Source organism: Arvicanthis niloticus, chromosome 28, assembly GCF_011762505.2.
Source record: "Arvicanthis niloticus isolate mArvNil1 chromosome 28, mArvNil1.pat.X, whole genome shotgun sequence".
NCBI lineage: Eukaryota > Metazoa > Chordata > Mammalia > Rodentia > Muridae > Arvicanthis > Arvicanthis niloticus.
Window position 1 is genome coordinate 15,902,744 of NC_133436.1, and position 19,721 is coordinate 15,922,464.

The following is a 19,721-nucleotide window of genomic DNA, read 5'->3' on the forward strand; positions in this document are numbered from 1 at the left end:
CAGAGACGAGGCAAGAACAAGAGAGTGATACCCAAGTCTTTTACAGAAAGATGCAGCATTTATACGGAGATTGTACACGTCTTCCTATAAACTTTAAATTGGCTCTATATTATAGATGGTTTTATACTGCATTGTTTAGGCAAATAAAATCAAAACCAAGACCAACTCTGAGCATATTATGTACAGTTGTAGTTCAATCACTTGTGTCCAAGAGCAACCTGTGGGGCAGCTCTCTCACCTCTTGGGATGCAATTTCTCAGCTGTAAGGTGAGATAACAGGACCTACTTTTCTCAGTGCCATTCGGATCAACTGACAGGCACAGGCACAACCTGTCTCTGCCCTTCTGGGAAATAGAGCCTGATGTCTTGAGGCTTCCTTTCTTCACACACTTAGCACTTCTACCCAGAATGCTTTGAGGTTTGTTGTTACTGTTGCCATATGTTGCTAATGCTTGGAAACAGACAGGTTGTCTTAACCCATTGTTTTACCAACTGATTTAGGAGAAAAGATCAGTTGAGGTGATGTTTCTTCATGAGTTTACATTTTCCCCAAGGGTAATCCAATTCAATCTACATACACTATATTATATTAACTAAAATGATTTTGTTTCTAAGTTGCTGCAATCTGTGTATCATGCAAAACTATCTGGGCTGAATGGTAATCACATTTATTTAAAAATTAAAAATGGAGGCGCAGACAGGAAACAAAACCCATTAAGAGTCCCTTTAATTTTGAGAAAAATAGTTGCCTAGTTCACATACTTATCTTCCTGTTTCATACTGCAGTTATAGTTGGAGTTAATTTCAAACTCAAATGACAACTTAATCACTGGAAATTTTAATATTAAAATTAAATCATTTTAATATTTATCACATGAAATCACTCCATCTTTATGCTCAATTAATTTGGCTCAGTTTACACACTATATATATAAATGGGACATATGACAAGTTCCAAGAAATTCCTTTAACAAAGCTATTCCATAAGAAGGCTTAATCCCCTTAAATCTTGTAAATTATTTCAGAAAAGAATTCTTTCCACATTGTCCACTAGGTGTCAGCCAAGGACCACCAGGGAGCTAGAGGTCTGGGTGGAGCTTGGCAGAATTCATTGACTCATCAGCCACTGTGTTGACATTAGAAGCTGGGATATACACATCTTGTTGTTTAAAGTGTCCTATCAGACATTTGTTTGATTTCATAGAAATAAATACATTTGGAAAGCCTTAAGAAAACATTTGAATAGTCTTGATGAAAGATCTTTTAAAATTCCCTTCATTTAATAGCCCTATTTAAATACAGCAAAGAATTATTTTTAACATTATAACAGATAAAGTATATTAGGTAAGTTTGTTTTCATTTCTAGTAGGAGAAATATGGTTTAGAGGCTCCTTGGAGCCAGATGATTGGGTTTGAATCTGAATTAGGCCATGTACTAGTTGTAAAATATGGATAATTTACTTCCTGTTTCTGAACTCCTGATTTTGTTTCTCTATTGGAGGAAGAACACGACCCATCTCTGAGATATTTTACTGAGTGTGAACTAAGAATACAGTATACTTATTGTAATGTATATGTGTTAATACATCAATAAGTTGTAAATTAAAATCCATTTTAGATTCTAAATGGACTAATACCTAGAGCGAAAAGAATAATTTTATCGTGGCTGTATTAATTGTTTTAAGCATCAAGGGAAAGCCATCAAGAATACGTAGACCGGAAGGGAGCAGACAGGCAGGCAGGTGAGCTGTCTGGTTTGGTAATTGACCATAATTGCCTTTCAGAATCTTGTTAAGCAATTTGATTTTCCCAGGAGTCTTGTGAACAGTAGGTGGGGCATATCAGAGATGCGGTGCCATCCTGCAGAAGGGCATTGCCTCTGAGGGACCATGAAAGGTGATCACTGTTCTGTATGAGCTCCCTGGGTTCAAACCACTGTTGATAAAGTAAAACTCCCACTTGAGCACACACCTCTCTGCATATTCATTTCCTGAACATAAAGCCACGACTGGCACAGACCCTAGAGGACAGCCTGGAAATCTTTCCAAAACTTGGAGGAGGCAAGCTGGGTATACTGGATACACATGTGATCTCAGCACTCAGGAGGCCAAAGCAGGAGGGTTCTAAGCTCAAAGATTGCCTGGGTTAAATAGTGAGACCCTGTCCCAACCAACCAACCAACCAACCAACCAACCAACCAACCAAAGGCAAATTTCTCCTTTCCTAGAATTCCTTCTGATTTTGCCCATCAATACCACTCTTATTACACTGATGTCACTTCCTGTTCTACTTCCCTCCTCCTGGTCTCATCATAGACATCCCACCATCCTCATAGATGGCCACTCACACCCCTCTACCTTAGTCTTGTCCTACTTTATTTCTAATAACTGTTTACTCTGCTCCACAACAGCAACATGGTAATAAGGCCACTCCAGAGCATGAACACACCAGAATTGCCCTGCTTCCCAGGTAGGACACCAGGGTCCGTCTTCAAGTACAGATGTCATATTTCCCGCTGAATCAGCTGACCACAGACTATTAGTCTCTGTTTCCTGCTCAGCCTGGAATCATAGTCACTGCAGCTACAGGCTCATGAATGTGCACTGCTGTTCTCTGTTCACAGGAACCTTCTGTTCCCCAGCTCCACCTGCCCGTCCCCGCTGAGGAACTCCTGGATGCTATACTTCCTTAGGGCAATTTCCAGGTTGCTAAGTGGTTTGTTATGACGCCATCAAACTGATTCACGGCAGCAGCCCCAGGTGGGTCTTTGGCGTCTTCCAGAAAGGACCTGAGTCACCTCCAGTGACAGGATCATCTTCCTTTGCATGGGATCTGACGAACTCCATTTTCAAGGACAACCCTATTTCTGCATTGTCACTCACAGCAGTGTCTCTGATCCTTCATGATTTCCCAATTCCTGCCAGACTCCTTCCAAGGCTACCCTCTACCATCCCTGTGCTCCTGGGCCCCATTCCTTCTGCCTCCCCTGACAAACCGCCCTTCTGCGTCCTGTTGTCTCTTGCCTCCTAGTCTCCCCAGACACCTCAGAAACCTACACCATGTTTTTACCCAGATAGTGAGCCTTGCTTTGATGAGTTGTTCTCTAAACTGAATCTTTTTGAACTTTGTGGGGGAGAAAAAAAAAGTCTACACCAGCCTGTTCTTTAATTTCCTTCAACCCATTACAAATATCTCTGTTGTCAAACCCACACTCTGCATCTGTTTTGCCCTCTCAGAGCTGAGGCTCTTCCGCTGTCCCTCCCTTCCTCATCGGCTGTCCCCTCCTGTTCTTTACTGGGTTCCTACTGTTCTCTCCGGTCTTCCAAGTGCTCCTCCACCAGCAGGTGTCTTGCTGGGATTCCCAAGACTCCTTGTTGTCTTTTTTTCTAATAATTTTATTTTAAATTCACTTTACATCTTGGTTGAAGCCCCCTGCCCTTCCTCTCCCTCCTTTCCCGCCATTACAAATCCCTCCCCTCATGACCCCCTCCCCCTCTTCTTAAAGCAGGGGAACCTTGTTTCCTTTATACATTCCTGTGGGCCGTCCTGTCAAGTCGTAGGGCCTCAATCACTGCCACTCCTAATCCAGGGCTGCCAGAACCTGAATTTCCACATCCATTCACCCTGCCAGATGCTCTTCTGGGCCCATCTAACTGGTTAGGCCACTTCAGTGAGCCGGTCTGGCTAACTCCCAACCCTGAGCTCTTCCTGCAACTCAAGCACAATCTCAGAAGGTAACATCTGTTCCCTTTGCCTGGGTGACCTGTCTTGCATCTGTGCCCTGTGTTCTGCTCCAGAGGCGATTTGGGCGCCTCCCACTTCCCCCGGCCACATTCCTGCCTCATTTCCTCGACCTCCTGTCCCAACACCAGCAGTGTTTGGTGAAGAGGGTGTCATTTCTGTTTTTGTGACTTTGTTGTCTCAGCCTGGTTCTGCCCCGCCCCACTCCCCAACTTCATAAAGACATTCCTCATCCTTCAAGAAAGCAGGAGATATTTTCCTTCCTCACTGGCTAGAGCCGAACACTTTGTCCTTTTGCCCCCAGGCCACCTGGCTTTCAACACCATTGTTTTCCCACAGCCTGCAAACAAATCTGGGTTAGGCGGGCAGCTGGCTCTCTGCTGGTAAATGCCTTTGCTGCCAAACTGGGCTTGGTTTCTCCACTGTTCCCTTGGGACCCAACACAGCCATCTGAGACTGAGGGCTCCTCAGGGGCTGGGGCTGGGGATTCCCAATAGTTTCTAGTTTCTATAAGCTTCTTTAAGGTGTGTGTGTGTATTCTTTTTCCTTTCCCCTAAATCTCTAGTGGGTGCCATTGACTCCTTTTCGTCTCTATGTCATAGTAACCTCTGAAATGTCTTATTGCAGACAGGGTTTTACTTGGCCATCCTCCTGACTCAGCCTCCTGAGTGCTAGGATTTCAGGTTCCATTGTGAAGCGAGGCCGCATTTCCTGTCACACTCTTTGCTTGGGCCTTGGCCCTTTCTATGTTATGGTGTGCTGGCTGATTTTTTTTTCTCTTACCTTAGCTGGGATTTTTGCTGGGTGGTTTTCCAGAATCAGTCTCTTCAGGTGCAGAATCCAGAGGCATTTGTCTTGCTGGGATTTGGCCTACAGGGGGAGATTTAAATAGCAAGACACCAGGCAACATAGAGATGGCTGCTGGGTCCAGCACACCTCTCCCATTGGGGGAACCTTAGGTGTAGCCCGCCTGTTACCTGAACCGTGTGCTGAAGCTTGGGGTTCTTGTAGTCGAAGACACTGAAGCTGAGCGGGTCTTTTGGTATGACCTCTACAAACATGAGGTTGCCACACTGCGACAGAGAACACAGTGTGTCAGGCACACACAGGAAACACAAGCAGCCACTGCCAGGCCTCGCATGCCACCCCACGGGGACCCACCAGGATGTGAGCTTTGTGTGTAAACGTGTCATCTCTCTTCTTTGTGATGAGCAGCAGCTTGTCCAGGAGAAAGAGTGTCCTTTCATTTTTGGCCCTCTGGATGCGGAAGGTTCCCTCAAGCACCAGTTCCCCATAGCTGGTGAGGTCTGGCCCTTTCCAGTTAGTTAGCAAGCTCTGGATCTCCTGAATAAAGGCAAAAATTTCTCAAAATTAATCACCAGGCAAATGGCAAGGTACGGCACACTCAGTGACCTGTTGTTGGATCTCAAGGATGGTGGCTGGCATATCTGTGTTTATGGGGTGAGGATTATTCAAAATGAACTGAATTTTTAGATACTGAACTGCCTGCTGCTTATTGTCATCCCTGAATGGTCCAGAGTCATGGCTGGTGGCAGCGGCAGCAGCTAGACCTTCAAAGCTTCATGAGGTAGTCAGCAGTGTGGTACCATCTTAGATGGGGTCCTCCTCAACCTGTCTCAGCTTCTCCTCTTTGGATTAAAAACTTCCAATGTCCAACCTGAGGATGCTCTTCTACAAACTGAGTCCACACCATACATAACTGAAAACTGAAGCCCATGTAAAGCCACAGGATTTCCCCCAACTTTGAATTCATTTATCTAGAAAGAAAATGGACATGTCTTTGCCCCTGTTTTAGAGCTATCCGTGGAACTCAGAAAATCCGAATTAGTGATACGACTGACATCTCCTTAGGATTTGTTGCACATCAAAATTTTAAGGAAGCTGACTTCATGACTTTGAAAACTGAAGATATTCACAAGTACCACTTAAGAGAAGCCACAAGATGGTCAAAGTCTTCACTGGGAAGCTGGGCGTGGAGCTGAGTGGTAGAGTGTGTAGTTGGTGCAAGCCCCTGGGATCATCTTACTACCAAACAGAAAATCAATCAAACAAAATTACTTTTGTTGGCTACAAATAGAAATGGTGTAAAAATTTGAGACGGAGTCTGATTTAATGGGATCTTCAGACTGTCACACAGCTCGAGACAGCACGAAAAATTACCCATTTGGTCGTTTTTGACTATTAAAAAAAAAGATGTCTGATATTATATTTGTAAAAAAAAAAGCTTGAACAATTAAACTTTTTGTTAATGCTTAGAAGAAAACAATAATAATAATAACAACAATAACAACAACAAAAATGCCTGGAAATAGAATGTTGTCTTCTGAGGCATCATAAGACAGGTAGTGACATCACAGCAAACTCTCGTTGTTTTACAGGTGAATCTAGACTTTCTTCTGACTTTGAGGAGAAAGGTGCATCCTTTCCTGACTGGAGCTCTCTGTGGATTCTCTCGCATCTTTCTGTCTTACTTGTAGGGTCACAAACAAGTTTGGAATGAGCTGCTGGGCCACATGCCTTTTATTTTTATTCTCTGTGTATGAGTGTCTTGTCTGCCTCGGTTTCTGTATGTATATCATGTGTGAGCCGGGTGCTCATGGAGCCCTAAGATGGTATTAGATCCCCTGTAACTAGAATTATGGACAGTTGTGAGCCTCCATCTGTGTGGTTGCTACAACACAGACCTGGGTCCCCTGTAAGAGCAGCAAGGGCTCCTAACTCCTGAGCCCTCTCTCCAACCCCTTGTTTTTCAGTGGTTCATTGTTTTTGAGGAGGCAGGAACATAATCAAAAGTTCCTGAGTGGGGAGTAAGAGTCCTGAGAATTTAGGGTTCGTATTGGTGCTGGATGGACCTTAGTAAACCTGTCATTCCAGTGAAATACACAGGGGCTGCCCCAGCCTCCCAATTAAGTCACTTTCCCTAAGACTACCCTTACACTGTATGCCACCGTTTTGTATAAACTAGTAAGAGAATAGGGGTTTTAGAAGTTCTTAATTTAGAGAAAATTGATTTCAGCAAGAATTATTGATTTGTAATGACATAAAATAAAGTCTCGGGAGACTCATATTTAATCAGACTCATCAAAGGAACTATAAAAAAACTATTAGTTTAAAAGTCATAAAAGTTGTCCCACATAGCTACTCTAACAGACGGTCAGCATTGTTTATGTCCTGACCCATCTTCAAAGAGAACTGTGGTGAGGCTCGGAAATGAGAGGCATTACTTATGCAGCCCTGAATATATGAAAAATATATATAATCTGACACGTTGGAAAAGAGCAACGTGTCAGAGCACTTGCCTGGTACTGTCGCCTGACTACGTGCTCACCTGCAAGCGGACAGCGTGCTCATGCTTCCGTTTCATGTCATTGATGTGCCAGGCTACTCGCTGCATCGTGTCTATAGCATCCAGCACAACCTCGTAGCCTTCTGTGTTCTTATCAAGGTGATTCTCTATTTCCTTTCAAAAAATAAAAATAAATTGTTATTATATATTATATATATATATATATATATAATATATATATATATATATATACATATATATATATATATATATACTCAGTGAGTATATATATATATACTCAGTGAGGCAAATGGATTCTCTATGTTTGGTTTCATGCACACATGCACACGCACACGCAATTTATGTATCACCATCATTCCTTAAGTTTATCCATAACCATACACTATAAAAATCACAAAAGGGCAGGAATAATAAAAGTTTCTTATAGTCTCAGTATAAAGTATACAAAGCCTGCAATAAGCCACGTGGAGATACTGTAGTTACAGTGCTGGTCAGCATAAGAGAATATTCAATAATACAGTTCTCAGTCTCGAAGACAAAAATCTTTTAAAAATATAATACTTAGCTGGGCAATGGTGGTGGCACACGCCTTTAATCCCAGCACTTGGGAGGCAGAGGCAGGCAGATCTGAGTACGAGGCCAGCCTGGTCTACAGAGAAAGTTCCAGGATAGCCAAAGGTACAAAGAGAAACACTGCCTCAAAAAACAAAAAACAAAAAACCAACTAATCAACCAACCAAACAACCAAATAAACAAACCCCACACAGACATAAAAACATTACTTAAAACCATGTAGGGGGCGTTCTGTTCAAAGCTCAGTGATAGAGTATGTGTTCAGTCTGTATATGCCCTGCATTTGATCCTCAGCACTCAGCACCAGAGAGGGGAAGGTGAGGGATGAAAGGAAGGGAGGGAGGGACAGAAGAAGGAATGGAGAGAAGGGGAGCTTTTCTGACAGCCATTCAGAGTGCTCAGAGAGTTCAATACTTAAGAAGCATTGATCCTCTGGCTGCTATCTGGGCAGTTTGTGCTGCTGTACATCTTACCACAGAGTTTCCAAATCCCGAGGAGAGAAGAGAGGATACAACCCATGTTATAATTACCAATTGCTGCTAAGCCCCCAGGCTCCTGAAGATTCCAAACAGAGAGACCACCAGTCTTTTGTTTTCTTATCTTCTCTACTGTGCCTAACAGGCCAATGGTGTCAGAAAATTCTTTTTCCTATTTTTGGTACTGGAGACTAAATTTGGGGCCAGAAAAGTGTTCAAACCTTAAGCTACATCTCTAGCCTCAAGAAATGCTTCCCTGTTTGAAGCAATATCTTCTTTAAAAAGTAAGCTAAGTACAAGGAGCTCCTATACCTATGGGTTCCACATCCATGGGGTTAGCCACGGTAGACTGAGAATAGCTTTATCTACCTCAGGATAGCTGTATCTCTAGATATCATTCTCTTTGGGAACAATTGTAAGAAAAGCTAAGCCTACACATGCTCAATGCAAATCATATTCCCTAAGGAATTCAATAGCTGAACACACAGCACTTACATCATATTAGACAATATCAGTAACCTAGAGGCTATTGAGAGCTTAATGTATGGGGAAAAGTAGGTGAGTTATTTGCACATAATTCTCTGATTTTATTATTTTTAAAAACATAGTGCCTGCTGTAATAGGTTTCATTATGGGGCCCTATGTTATTTTGTATAAGGGATCTGAGCATCTACAGAGTTCGGTATTTGGAGGGACCCGGAATCAATCCTCTGCAGATACTAGAGGATACTTTACCTATAGAAGTAAGAAGTGGGTCATTAGATGCATGACATCTGTCATGCCTAATTATCTAAAGAGCATTGGATACTTTGGATACGTTGGAGCTTTGGGGATAATCCTGAGGACCAGTCCCACTACTTTATAGTAACAGTGTTAAAAACTGAATGTTCGAGTTTAGATGGAAGCTTGGCTGGAGGACAGAATCTACATTCTCTTTCTAAACTCTTGGGCCCACCTTTTAAAATGTCTTAGGACAATATAAGATATGTGCAAAAGCAAAAATGCTTTAAAGGCGACAAGAAGTTGACTTGGGAATGGTTCAGTCTCCAGTCTTTCCTTTCCCTCCATTAAAAGCCATTTATAAAAACCAAATTATACATATCAAGTTAAAAATATCAGCTAAGTTTTTGTAAGAATCTTGATTCCTGGAAGGAGCTGAGATCTTAGATTTTTTTTTTTTCTTGATTGATGGCTACCTGACTCTCTAGAAGACAGTATCTTTTATGTCACATTAACACAGTTTAGGAGAGATGTATTCTGGGGATGGTGTTCCCTTTTCAACAACTATCTGGACACTGATTTAGCAAACTTATCCCACCAAGTCTAGAAGAGCCTTAGAATCAATTTAAAAATGAAGGAGCTATTTCCAGTGTGCTTTCATAAGACGACAGATGATTCTCCCAAGGATGAGCTAATTAGGCAAGCAGACAAATTTATGGCAAAAGTTTACACATGTGAACTCAGCAAACCAGAAATGATTGCCCCAGTTAGAAACCTAGAATCATTTCAAAAGAGACACCACACACAGTCAATGGTCACACTGCCCTGAACATGCCAGATCTTGTCTGATCTTGGAAGTGAGACAGGGTTGGGCCTGATTAGTATCTGTATGGGAGAGATACCAGGTATGCTGATAAAATGGGGCTCTGGATTAAAATTCTTTGATTTAAAAATTTTATTTATTTGCTTATTGAGTGATTGGTTGGTTGGCTGAAGTATGGTCTTTTGTAGTACAGGTTGGTCTCAAACCCTCTCTCTAGCTGAAGGTGATACCTAAGTCTCAATCCTTCTGCCTCTACCTCTAAAATCCCTTTAGGGAAAGATTCTTAATCTGCTATACAAAATAACACTATCTCATTTTGTTTGTTTGTTTTAAGTGGCTATGAGCCACAGTGAGCCTATAGGATCTGGAGGCAGATAGACTTGCCACAGAGCTCTGTACCTCAAGCTTTATGTTCCGTCTCGTCCCCACTGCAAAACTAAGCAAACCACAAATTATCTTTAATAAAACTTTCCCCATCTTTATACACTTCATTAGAGGACGAGAAAGGAGAAGCTGATGTCTAGGTGCGTCTTATTTCCAAAGTCTCCCTGAGTTTTTTTTTTTTTTTTTTTAAACATGTATTTATTTATTATGTTCTGCCTGCATGTATCTCTGCATGCCAGAAGAGGACACCTGATCCCATTACAGATGGTTGTGAGCCACCATGTGGGTGCTGGGAATTGAACTCAGGACCTCTGGAAGAGCAGTCAGTGCTCTCAGCCTCTGAGCCATCTCTCCAGCCTCCTCCCTGAGTTTTATAAAAGTAGTAGAAGCCATTAGAAAAGGTTAATAGCCAGAGATGAGGCCACGCCCCACTGAGGGACCCTCCATGTCCCTGATCATCCATCTACTGCTCTTGAGTACTTTCTCTCTTCTTTCCGATGGCTGCCCATCGACGAGCTTTCCCTCCCAGCGGCCTGCTGAATTTGGTCTCGTGGAAATAAAACAGAACAGGAAAATGAATGTGCTCTTTATTTAGATCCAAGCTCCCTGCCTGAAACTGACCCTGCCCAGCATAAGTCATCCCTCAGCCCTGCCTCTTTCCAAGTTTAAAGTAACCTTTCATCTTGGATGCCATCAATGGGGCTGTGAGACCCAGCATACACGTATCTCCGATTTCTCATAGAAAATCAGTCAGTTGTAAAGCAAAAAGTGTTTCCATATGAACGTAGCAGTTTCTGGTGTCCCCCTCCCCCCCAAATTTAATACATATACTGTCAAACCCCATCCCTTGATAAATGTCCTAGCAGAAGTTGAGACTTACATGTAGAAGGAGATGATATTTGAGAATCCGCTGAACTGGCTTTAGGAGATAGGACCCTAGGGGCAGTGAGTGTTTCAGAGTTTCCTGGCGCTCCCGGAAGAACTTGGCTAGCACCTTGTTTCTCATGCACGCAGCTAGCACGGCCACAGACCTGTAAGAGAAGTGCATGTTTTTCCGTCATGATGATGCTGTATTTCACGTGCGTGTTTGAGGTTTATATGTCAGACTCGGTGGAGATGTCCTAAAATGAGCGGGATGGGGAAAATGAATGTGCTCTCTCTAGATTCTAGTTCCCTGACTGCAGCTGACCCGCAGAGCTCTCGCGGCCAGCTAGGATGCCTCGGGGCAAGTTTTTAAAAGGTGTCCTTTGGATGGGTTGAGTTAGAAAAAGGAACTGAAGTCAGAGCTAGAGAAACACAGGCTCCGGTTTCAAGGACACACAGCCCCACATCAGGAGGTGGCAAGAGACAAACATTGGCGTTTAGCTCCTACACATGCCGCCTCCCCCCCCCCCCCCAGATGATTTTGTACAGTGCTCATCCTGCACATCTGGATTCAGTTGCTACAAGTCAGGTTATATATAAGACACAGCAGCCCTGGATTAAGACAAAACAGTTCCTTTGTAGCATAGACTTGGCCTCCCACAAGGGCATTTGTCCACCCCCAACCCCCACGGTTCATGAAGTGTACCCACTGTACAGTGGTAAGCTGTGTCGATTTTCCCAGAGGTGACTTCTCTCAGAGAAACTTTGAACAGCTCCCCTCATTATTTTCGATGGTCTTACAGCAGGGCATTTAAAAAGGGTGCTAGAATCCCTTCTGCAGTCCCTAAAGTAATACACCGCCCTAACGCATCTTCTTTTATTATTTATTCATCTACTTTACATCCCAGTATTAGCTTCCTTCACTTTCCAGTACCCACTCACACAAATCCTCCTTCCAATACCCCATTTCTTCCTCTGAGAAGGGGGAGTTCCCCCTTGGTATCTCTCCCTGTGTCCCACCCCCACCACCACACACATGTTAAGTCACTGCAGGACTAGGTGAGTCCTCTCCCACTGAGGCCAGACAAGGTGGCCCAGTTAGGGGAATAGGGTCCTCAAGGCAGGCAGGCAACAAATTCAGGGACAGCCCCTGCTCCAGTTAAAGAACAAGCTGCACATGTACTACATACGTGCAGGGGGCCTGGGCCCAGCCCATGCTCATTTTCTGGTTGGTGGTTCAGTCTCCGGGAACCCCCAGGGGTCCAGGTTAGTTATGCATCTTAAAGCAATGGTTGAAACAATTCGTATCCCTTCCACAGCAAGCTAGCTAATAGGATGGGGTATCACACGCCTGTGCTAATTTGCTGACGTGGTATAACTTGGATGCAGGCAGGAATCATTTTATTCTTTTCTTCCCCATGTCTTTGCTATAGTTTCAAAACTAATTGAGACAATCAGACAGAGCCAAACAACAAATTAAGACTGCTTAGAAGGACGTTAAGTGAGAGTCTTGTAATTAAGCTGTTAGAAGCCCTTGTGCATGTGCTTTAGAAGGTACTTATTCAGATGGATTTATTTCTCCCTTGAGTCCTGCTTTTGAAACTTTCATAGTGTGACATGGACATTTCTCTGAAGTTCCTTGGTATTAGGTGCAGCTTCTCAATAGCCTTGTGGCTGACTGATGGCCCAAGTTCTTGCTCAAGATTGGAATCTGCCACAAATCAGGGCACATGGATTTCTAGGTTCCTGGAAATCTTGGAAATAGGACAGGAATCTGAAGACAATGGCTTGACCTCCTTTGTGCCTGTCCCTGGGGGAAGGAGGGCGGGACCTGTGCCTCTCTTCATAATGAAATCATTAGGGTGTGACCAGCGGGAAGAAAGAAGTCATGCTGGCCACATTTACAATCACCAGCCTGCTTCTCAAGAGGGGAGAAGAATCTTTGTACTCTTGGCTTGCTAAGACAAGAAGATGGAATCTCAGTGTCAGAGCAAAGTGCCTTGGGACAGGCATAGGATTATTTCTTTGTGGATACGAAAGCCATACACTGGGCAATTACTGGGCATGCCTTCTTCATTAAGAGTGTTCTTCTGTTAACAGGGGTTTCCTTAAAGTCAGACTCAAAATCAAAATACACTTTCTAGGGAACTGTCCTCCGCTGTCCCCACTGGGGTTATTTCTCATTATTTTGCATCTAACTCCTACTGCATGTCACCAAGTTCATTCCATATTAATTCCAATGAGTTATCTAATCTGCCTATTATACTACTTCACTGATGTATTGAGTTGGGTTCTGCTCCTCTGAAGCATACAGATGGCTTGAATGTAGGCATGTCCGTTTCTAGTCCCTGCAGATCTGCACGGAGCATGGGAGAGTGCCACATGCATGACAAGCCCTCACAATCCTTCCACATAGGAGTTCGCTTCCGCAGGATCCCGAAACAGCCATGATGACAAAGCATAGGGCTTGATCAGCAAGTCAGAAAACCCTCCTGAATTTGTGATTGGAAAAAAAGTTTCTATAATTGAGGCTATGTCTTTGGATTGTATATTCATGGTGAAATGCACACAGACAGACCCTCCCAAGCCATCCTCTCTGATCCCCAGACTCAGAACCTTATTGATTTGTCAGTTTGAACATCTTCCCTTTTGCTTGGGCAGAATTTTTATGGAGAGGCTGTGAGTTGACACTATGGCTTCTCTGCTCTGTGATATTTTGGATTAAGGACCATGAGATTTAGTTGGGGGCATCCTATAGTTCACACTGTATCAGAAAAAAAAACAAAAACATGCTTAAATGTAACCCTGCAAACTATGGGTGTGTCTATAGGTGAGGATTGTGACAAATGCCTAAATATGCATGTGTGTGGGGGGGGAGGGGGGTGTTTTTAAGAGAAACTCAGAAAAGGCATGGCTGTCCATCCAAATGGATAACCATGGTGTCACATCCTGACCATTGTTTACAGGAAAATATTACAATGGGAAGTTGTTAAGTAATTGTGAACTTCAGGCTTCTTACTACATACTAGTGCTTCTAGACTATTCCTGTGTTAGAGGTTGGGGGTGTTTGTCCATCCTTTCCTTAGCAGCTGCAAGGATGCTACTGTATACTATATTCTTGCGGACCACCTCTGCTAACATTGACTAAGAGTGTGCAATGTAAGAGCCTGCTGATCATGGCTTCACATAAAGCTCCAAAACATTATAAAATTATGGCGGTGGGTGGCCTGAGGCTGGAGCAACTCGCCATTCATCAGCTGCAGGACCCTTGTGGAGTCAGTTTGTCATGGGTCCCTCAGCAGGGTCATCCATAAGATGGGAAGAAGGAAGGGTCGGTGTGGTGGTTTGAATATGTTTGGCCCAGAGAGTGGTCCTATTAGGAGGTGTGGCCTTGTTGGAGTGGGTGTGGCCTCACTGGAGAAAGTATGAGAGTGGGCTTTGATACTCTCCTCCTAGCTGCCTGGAAGACAATCTTCTGGATACCTTCAGATCAAGATTTAGAACTCTCAGCCCCTCCAGCACCATGTTTACCTGCAGGCTGCCATGCTTTCAACCATGATGATAATAGACTGGACCTGTCAGCCAGCCCCAATGTTGTCCTTTATGAGTTGCTTTGGTCATGGTGTCTGTTCACAGCAATGGAAGCCCTAACTAGGACAGGTGGTAATGGAGTGCATTTGATGGGATTGTACTGGGTTCCTGGCACTGGGGGTGGGGTTCCTTTAATCCCTGAGAATCTCTCACCATTGTGGATGTTTAATTCGGTATTTTTTTTTTTTTTTTATAGATTTCAATACTGTTCAAGAGTCAAATGCCCAATAAATGTCTTGTGGAGAAAAAGCAGAAATGCCTAGAGTTGTAGCCAGTTGCCTTCTGGCTCTTACTGAGTGGACAGTACGTGTCCAGGCTGCTCCTTGAATTGTCCTCCTGCCCCTGACCTTTGATACAAGCAAAACTGAGCCAACGGCCCAGGGAGTCCAGAGACTCCCACCCCATTCTCACGCTGGCTTCTCACGATCTGTCCTTTCTGAACTTTGTAAGACTTGAAAAGCTCATAAAGCTTAGCAAGTGAAATCAGAACAAATTCTCCTCCCAACTGGGCTACACAAAACTCATTTCAAAATGTGGCACATTTTGAAATATATATATATATATATATATATATATAAAACAGCTAGCCTGATGTAACAATGTGGATGTATCCATTTTCCCTCACAGATATGCAGTGATGTTCCTGGTCTTATTTATTCAGTGTCTTTCATGAATTTTTCCCTGCCCCAGCTTCACAGAGCCTGCCAGTCCAAAGGCATCAACCAATATCTGAGATTCTCAGAATTCTTGCTTTTTCCATGTGTTCAGAATTGAATCTAATGATTCAAATATATATATATATATATATATATATATATGTGTGTGTGTGTGTGTGTGTGTGTGTGTGTGTGTGTGTGTGTGTGTGTGTATGTATATATATATATTTTTTTGCACACATGTATATAAAATGGAGAAGAGTCCTGCTCCTTTCGAAGCCATACCTTGGGTAGTTGGTGCAATACTGAGTATAAATGTGGAACTCTTCACTCTACAAAGAAACAGAAGAGACTTTCATGAGCCCCAAAGCACAGACGACAACATTCATTCAAAAACAATGTAAGAAATAGCAATCAGGCTTTTATTGTTACAATTGCATTGGTCTGCCCCCTGAGCCTGTGTGGCCAGATCCATGCCCACTATTATTTACCCAGAATCCACATAACTTGAAATCACTTAAGTTCAGCAAACACTTGCTGGGTCCCAGTGAATCTGAAGACAACCAGGACGAGGATGAAAAGAGTTTCTGCCCCAAGGTGCTTACAGTCATCTAGTGGGTGTGTATGCATCAGGAAAATGTAAGTAGGTTATAGTTAAACATCACACAGTAAGAATATGTTGGAGTATGCATGGGAGATCAGGAGGCTGCTGCATACTCTTAAGCCCTGCACATGTAGCTCTGCCTGACCATGGTCATTCTTGCTCTTCCTATAGCATAGTCACTGGGCCTGCCTTGAGGATGAATCCAGGTTGTATTTCTTCCAAGCAGCTTTCCTTGAGCTTGTGAGTTGAGCCAACTGTTTCTAATTGTCAACATCCACCATCCCCAGCATCTCCCTGTCTGGGAGCATGGACCAAGTGATACTGATGCTTTCTATTTATCTGTCTGGCTCAGAGTAGTCAGGACAGAGCTGACAGATAATATCTATTGCATCTATTGCCCTGTATCTTCTACTGAACATCACCTGAGAATAAAGGCTAAGTCTATCCACCTGCATGCATGCAACACAGCAGCCATAACTCAAAAGCAACAATGGTTTGACTAACAAATAGACCCATCCCCCATCCCCCAAGTCTCCACTTCTGAAGTATCTTAGTTTTTCAGCTGTGAATTCATATGAAAGGAAATAATATGTTGATACTGGCTGATTCAGGCAGTTCTTTAAAAATGTAGGGTCACAACTCCATGCAAATACAAAATGAGTATTGTTTCTCATCTTATTTCACCTATTAAGGAGGAAATCAGACAGGTGCTACAAATTGGGATCAAAAGAGAAAGAAAGAGAGCACACTGAGGTATGCTCACTGAAGAAGGACGATACAAATGTTACAAAAAGACATGAAACTGCCTTTTTCCTTCTGAGGACTGGGGGGTGGGGGAGAGAAGAAATGAATTGTCAATCAATCATGATGAGAATGTAAGGCTGGGCCAGGAAGACTGTGACAGGTTGGACTACAAAGCAAGACTGTCTAGAAGAGAGAGAGAGAGAGAGAGAGAGAGAGAGAGAGAGAGAGAGAGAGAGAGAGAGAGAGAGACAGAGAGACAGAGAGAAGAGAGACAGAGAGAGACAGAGACAGAGAGAGAGACAGAGAGAAGAGAGACAGAGAGAGACAGAGAAGAGAGACAGAGAGAGAGAGAAAGGAAGGAAGAAAGGAAGACAGGAAGAAAGAAAGAAAGAAAAAAAGAAAGAAAGAAAGAAGGAAAGAAAGAGAGAAAGAATGAATCAGGGTAGGAAGGGAAAGAGAGGGAAGGAAGAGGAGAGGAAGGAAGGGATGAAGAAGGAAGAAAGGGAAGAAGGGAGGGTGAGGAAGGAAGAAGGGGCAAGAGGAGGAGGAAAGGACAGGAAGAATAGAAAAGAAGGAAGAGCAAAGGTTTATTTACAACATCCTGGTTCATTTATAACAAGAACCGTTTGCAGGGCTCTCCGTTATATAAAATTGGCAAAATGAAAAACATTCTATCCACCTCAGGGAAAAGTGCAGGGAAAGCGACCCTGCTGAATTACTGATTGGGACAAATAAACCAGAAAACAGGTGGAGACACCCACTAACCAGTCTGTTTGTTGTTGTTGTTGTTTTGTTTTCTGATTGTCTATACTGCCAAGGGAAGAAATGTATCCACAGAAGGTATAGGCAAGACTTGGGGTTACAACCTTCTGATTGGAATTATTATTTTAAGCATATATAAAATTGGAGAGGATGGCATGGTAACTGTTCAGGTAGTCACCATCCAACCTGATAATCTTTACCTTGAGATTTATATCCTACCCGTTCCTCTTGCCCCCACCACCATTACTCTGAAGCAAATTCCAGACAACATATCAACACCACTTATAAATATTTTACTACATGTCTCTAAGCATTTTTAAAGATTTATTTTTTATGTGTATAGGTGTTTTGTCAGCAAGGATATCTATGAACTCCATGTGAGCATGGTGCCCTTGGGGCCTAGAAGGAGGCCTCAGATCTGTTGGGACAATATTTACAGATGCTTTTGAGGCAGTCCTCTGGAAGAACAGTGTTCTTAACCCCTGAGCCGTCTCTCTAGGGCCCTGTCACTAAGCATTTTAATCAATAGGCATCATATTGCTGTATTCTTGCCAGTAACTACTGATATTCCCTTCTTTTCCTGACTTCCTCTCCTTTCATGTTTCACCCTTTGACTTGAAGCCCAAAGAAGGTTCACACAAAGCAAAGGTGATCTGCTGCTTGGCTGTGTTTGCTTGCTTGCTTTGTAGCGCTGGGATGGAGCCCAAGTCGCTGTGTCCCAGGCAAGTCCTCTGCCCTCCATTGATCTTTTCATCCTCATCACTGTTTTTCCCTTTGTGATATAGTTGTTGGAAAACCCAGACTATTCATTCCGCCCACACGGTCATAGTCTCTGGGGTCCTGGTGAAACACGACAGCCCCCTTTCTGCAACCTGTCCATTGTACCCTAATGTTAACAGAGGTTTTCTCAGGTTGAGGTTTTATGATTTGGTAAGATGCACCCGAATTCATGCAGTGGGTAGCACAAGACTCAGCTGCACTGAGAACACTGTGCAGAATCCCTTTAGCCTAGGCACCATGGAAGCGTTCCAGCATCTGTGTTCACATCTGCATCTCTTCTTCAAGATACTGTATTATGCACATGAAAAGTTCCAAAATAATAAAAACATCTGATATATTTGTGGTCCTAAGCATTTGGAATCAGGGTCACACCTGGATAAAGGTGACCAGATTCTGGACTACAGGGTTTAATTAGTCTGGAGCATTTCTGCTTCTGTGTCTTATTTCTCCTGGCAATTTCACTTCTCAAGGGCACCAACCTCAGTACTTGCTTGCATTATCACACAGTACTCTCTATAATTTTCATAGGAGAAGAACAGGAACGTCACCTTAAATATGTGTTGGCTGTATTTTGGCCACCATACACCTTCCAAATCAATTAGAATATCCCCTGTATGGCTTCCTACCTATTGTATGAACACCTTTTTGCATTTGTTTCATGTTTGTCTTGGTACATAGAGCCTGTTTTTTTTGTTTTGTTTTGTTTTTGTTTTTGTTTTTGTTTTTTTGTTGTTGTTGTTTTTTCCGAGACAGGGTTTCTCTGTGTAGCCCTGGCTGTCCTGGAACTCACTCTGTAGACCAGGCTGGCCTCAAACTCAGAAATCCGCCTGCCTCTGCCTCCCAAGTGCTGGGATTAAAGGTGTGCGCCACCACCGCCCGGCTAGAGCCTATTTTTAAAGGCCGTGAGTAATATAGACGTAGAACCAGTTTTACAAATAAAAATATATTCAGAGAAGTTAACTCATTCTGTTCCATTATGGGTGATTCCTTTCTTTCCTCAATTTGTTTTCTTTGTTGAAATAAGAGTATTGGCTTCAAATCTGCTCTGTAGCTGAGGAGGACCTTGAACTGCTGATCCTCCAGGGATTTCAGCTACCAAGTCCAGTTCCTTTCTCCCACGTTTTAATCTTATCTGTTATTCTGTTTTTAAACAGAGACATCCCTTTATCAGATAAGCAAATCACACTGTAGGAGTAAACTTAAGTGGACTCCCCTGAAAGGCTTATGAGGACAGACTTCTGGATGGAGCACCATGCAGTTTTCAGTTAGGGATCATGGAGTTTTCAGTTAGGGATCATGGAGTTTTCAGTTTATCCTATGGGTAGCTTTCTGGAAGTAGGATTGGTGGGTGACCGGGTAAATTCTAAATTCTAAAATACTAGATTTGGACAGATTCCTCTTCATAGCTTCTGGGCCAATTTGAATCTGTTTCCTTATGGCCTACATAGTATTTTAAACTCAGTACATTTTCCCAATATAATACTTTACAAATTCTAAATCAGCTGTCAACTTCTAAGCGTTGGAGAATATAAAATAACTTGATTTTTTTTTTTTTTTTGGCTTCTCCTGAAAAAGTATAAATACCATGGACCTACAGGTCACATGGCAAACACCTGTACCACTGTACCCTCTAAATGGCTTCTCCAGATTGAGTGTGGCAGTTTGAATATGCTTG

At 43.0% G+C, this 19,721-nt stretch overlaps 1 protein-coding gene across 7 annotated transcripts in view; it reads right to left on the bottom strand.

Moving 5' to 3' along the window:
• The window catches only part of Plekhg1 (pleckstrin homology and RhoGEF domain containing G1), a 216,321-nt gene that overhangs the window by 20,009 nt on the left and 176,591 nt on the right, over window positions 1-19,721 (bottom strand). For all 7 annotated transcript variants that reach the window (XM_076926785.1, XM_076926784.1, XM_076926786.1 and 4 more), the window contains 6 exons: window positions 15,442-15,488; window positions 10,926-11,076; window positions 7,091-7,222; window positions 4,903-5,085; window positions 4,719-4,814; window positions 4,525-4,611 (listed from right to left, as the gene is read on the bottom strand). In XM_076926785.1, coding sequence (XP_076782900.1) covers window positions 4,525-4,611; window positions 4,719-4,814; window positions 4,903-5,085; window positions 7,091-7,222; window positions 10,926-11,076; window positions 15,442-15,488 — 696 coding nt within the window. The remainder of the gene's footprint in view (window positions 1-4,524; window positions 4,612-4,718; window positions 4,815-4,902; window positions 5,086-7,090; window positions 7,223-10,925; window positions 11,077-15,441; window positions 15,489-19,721) is intronic.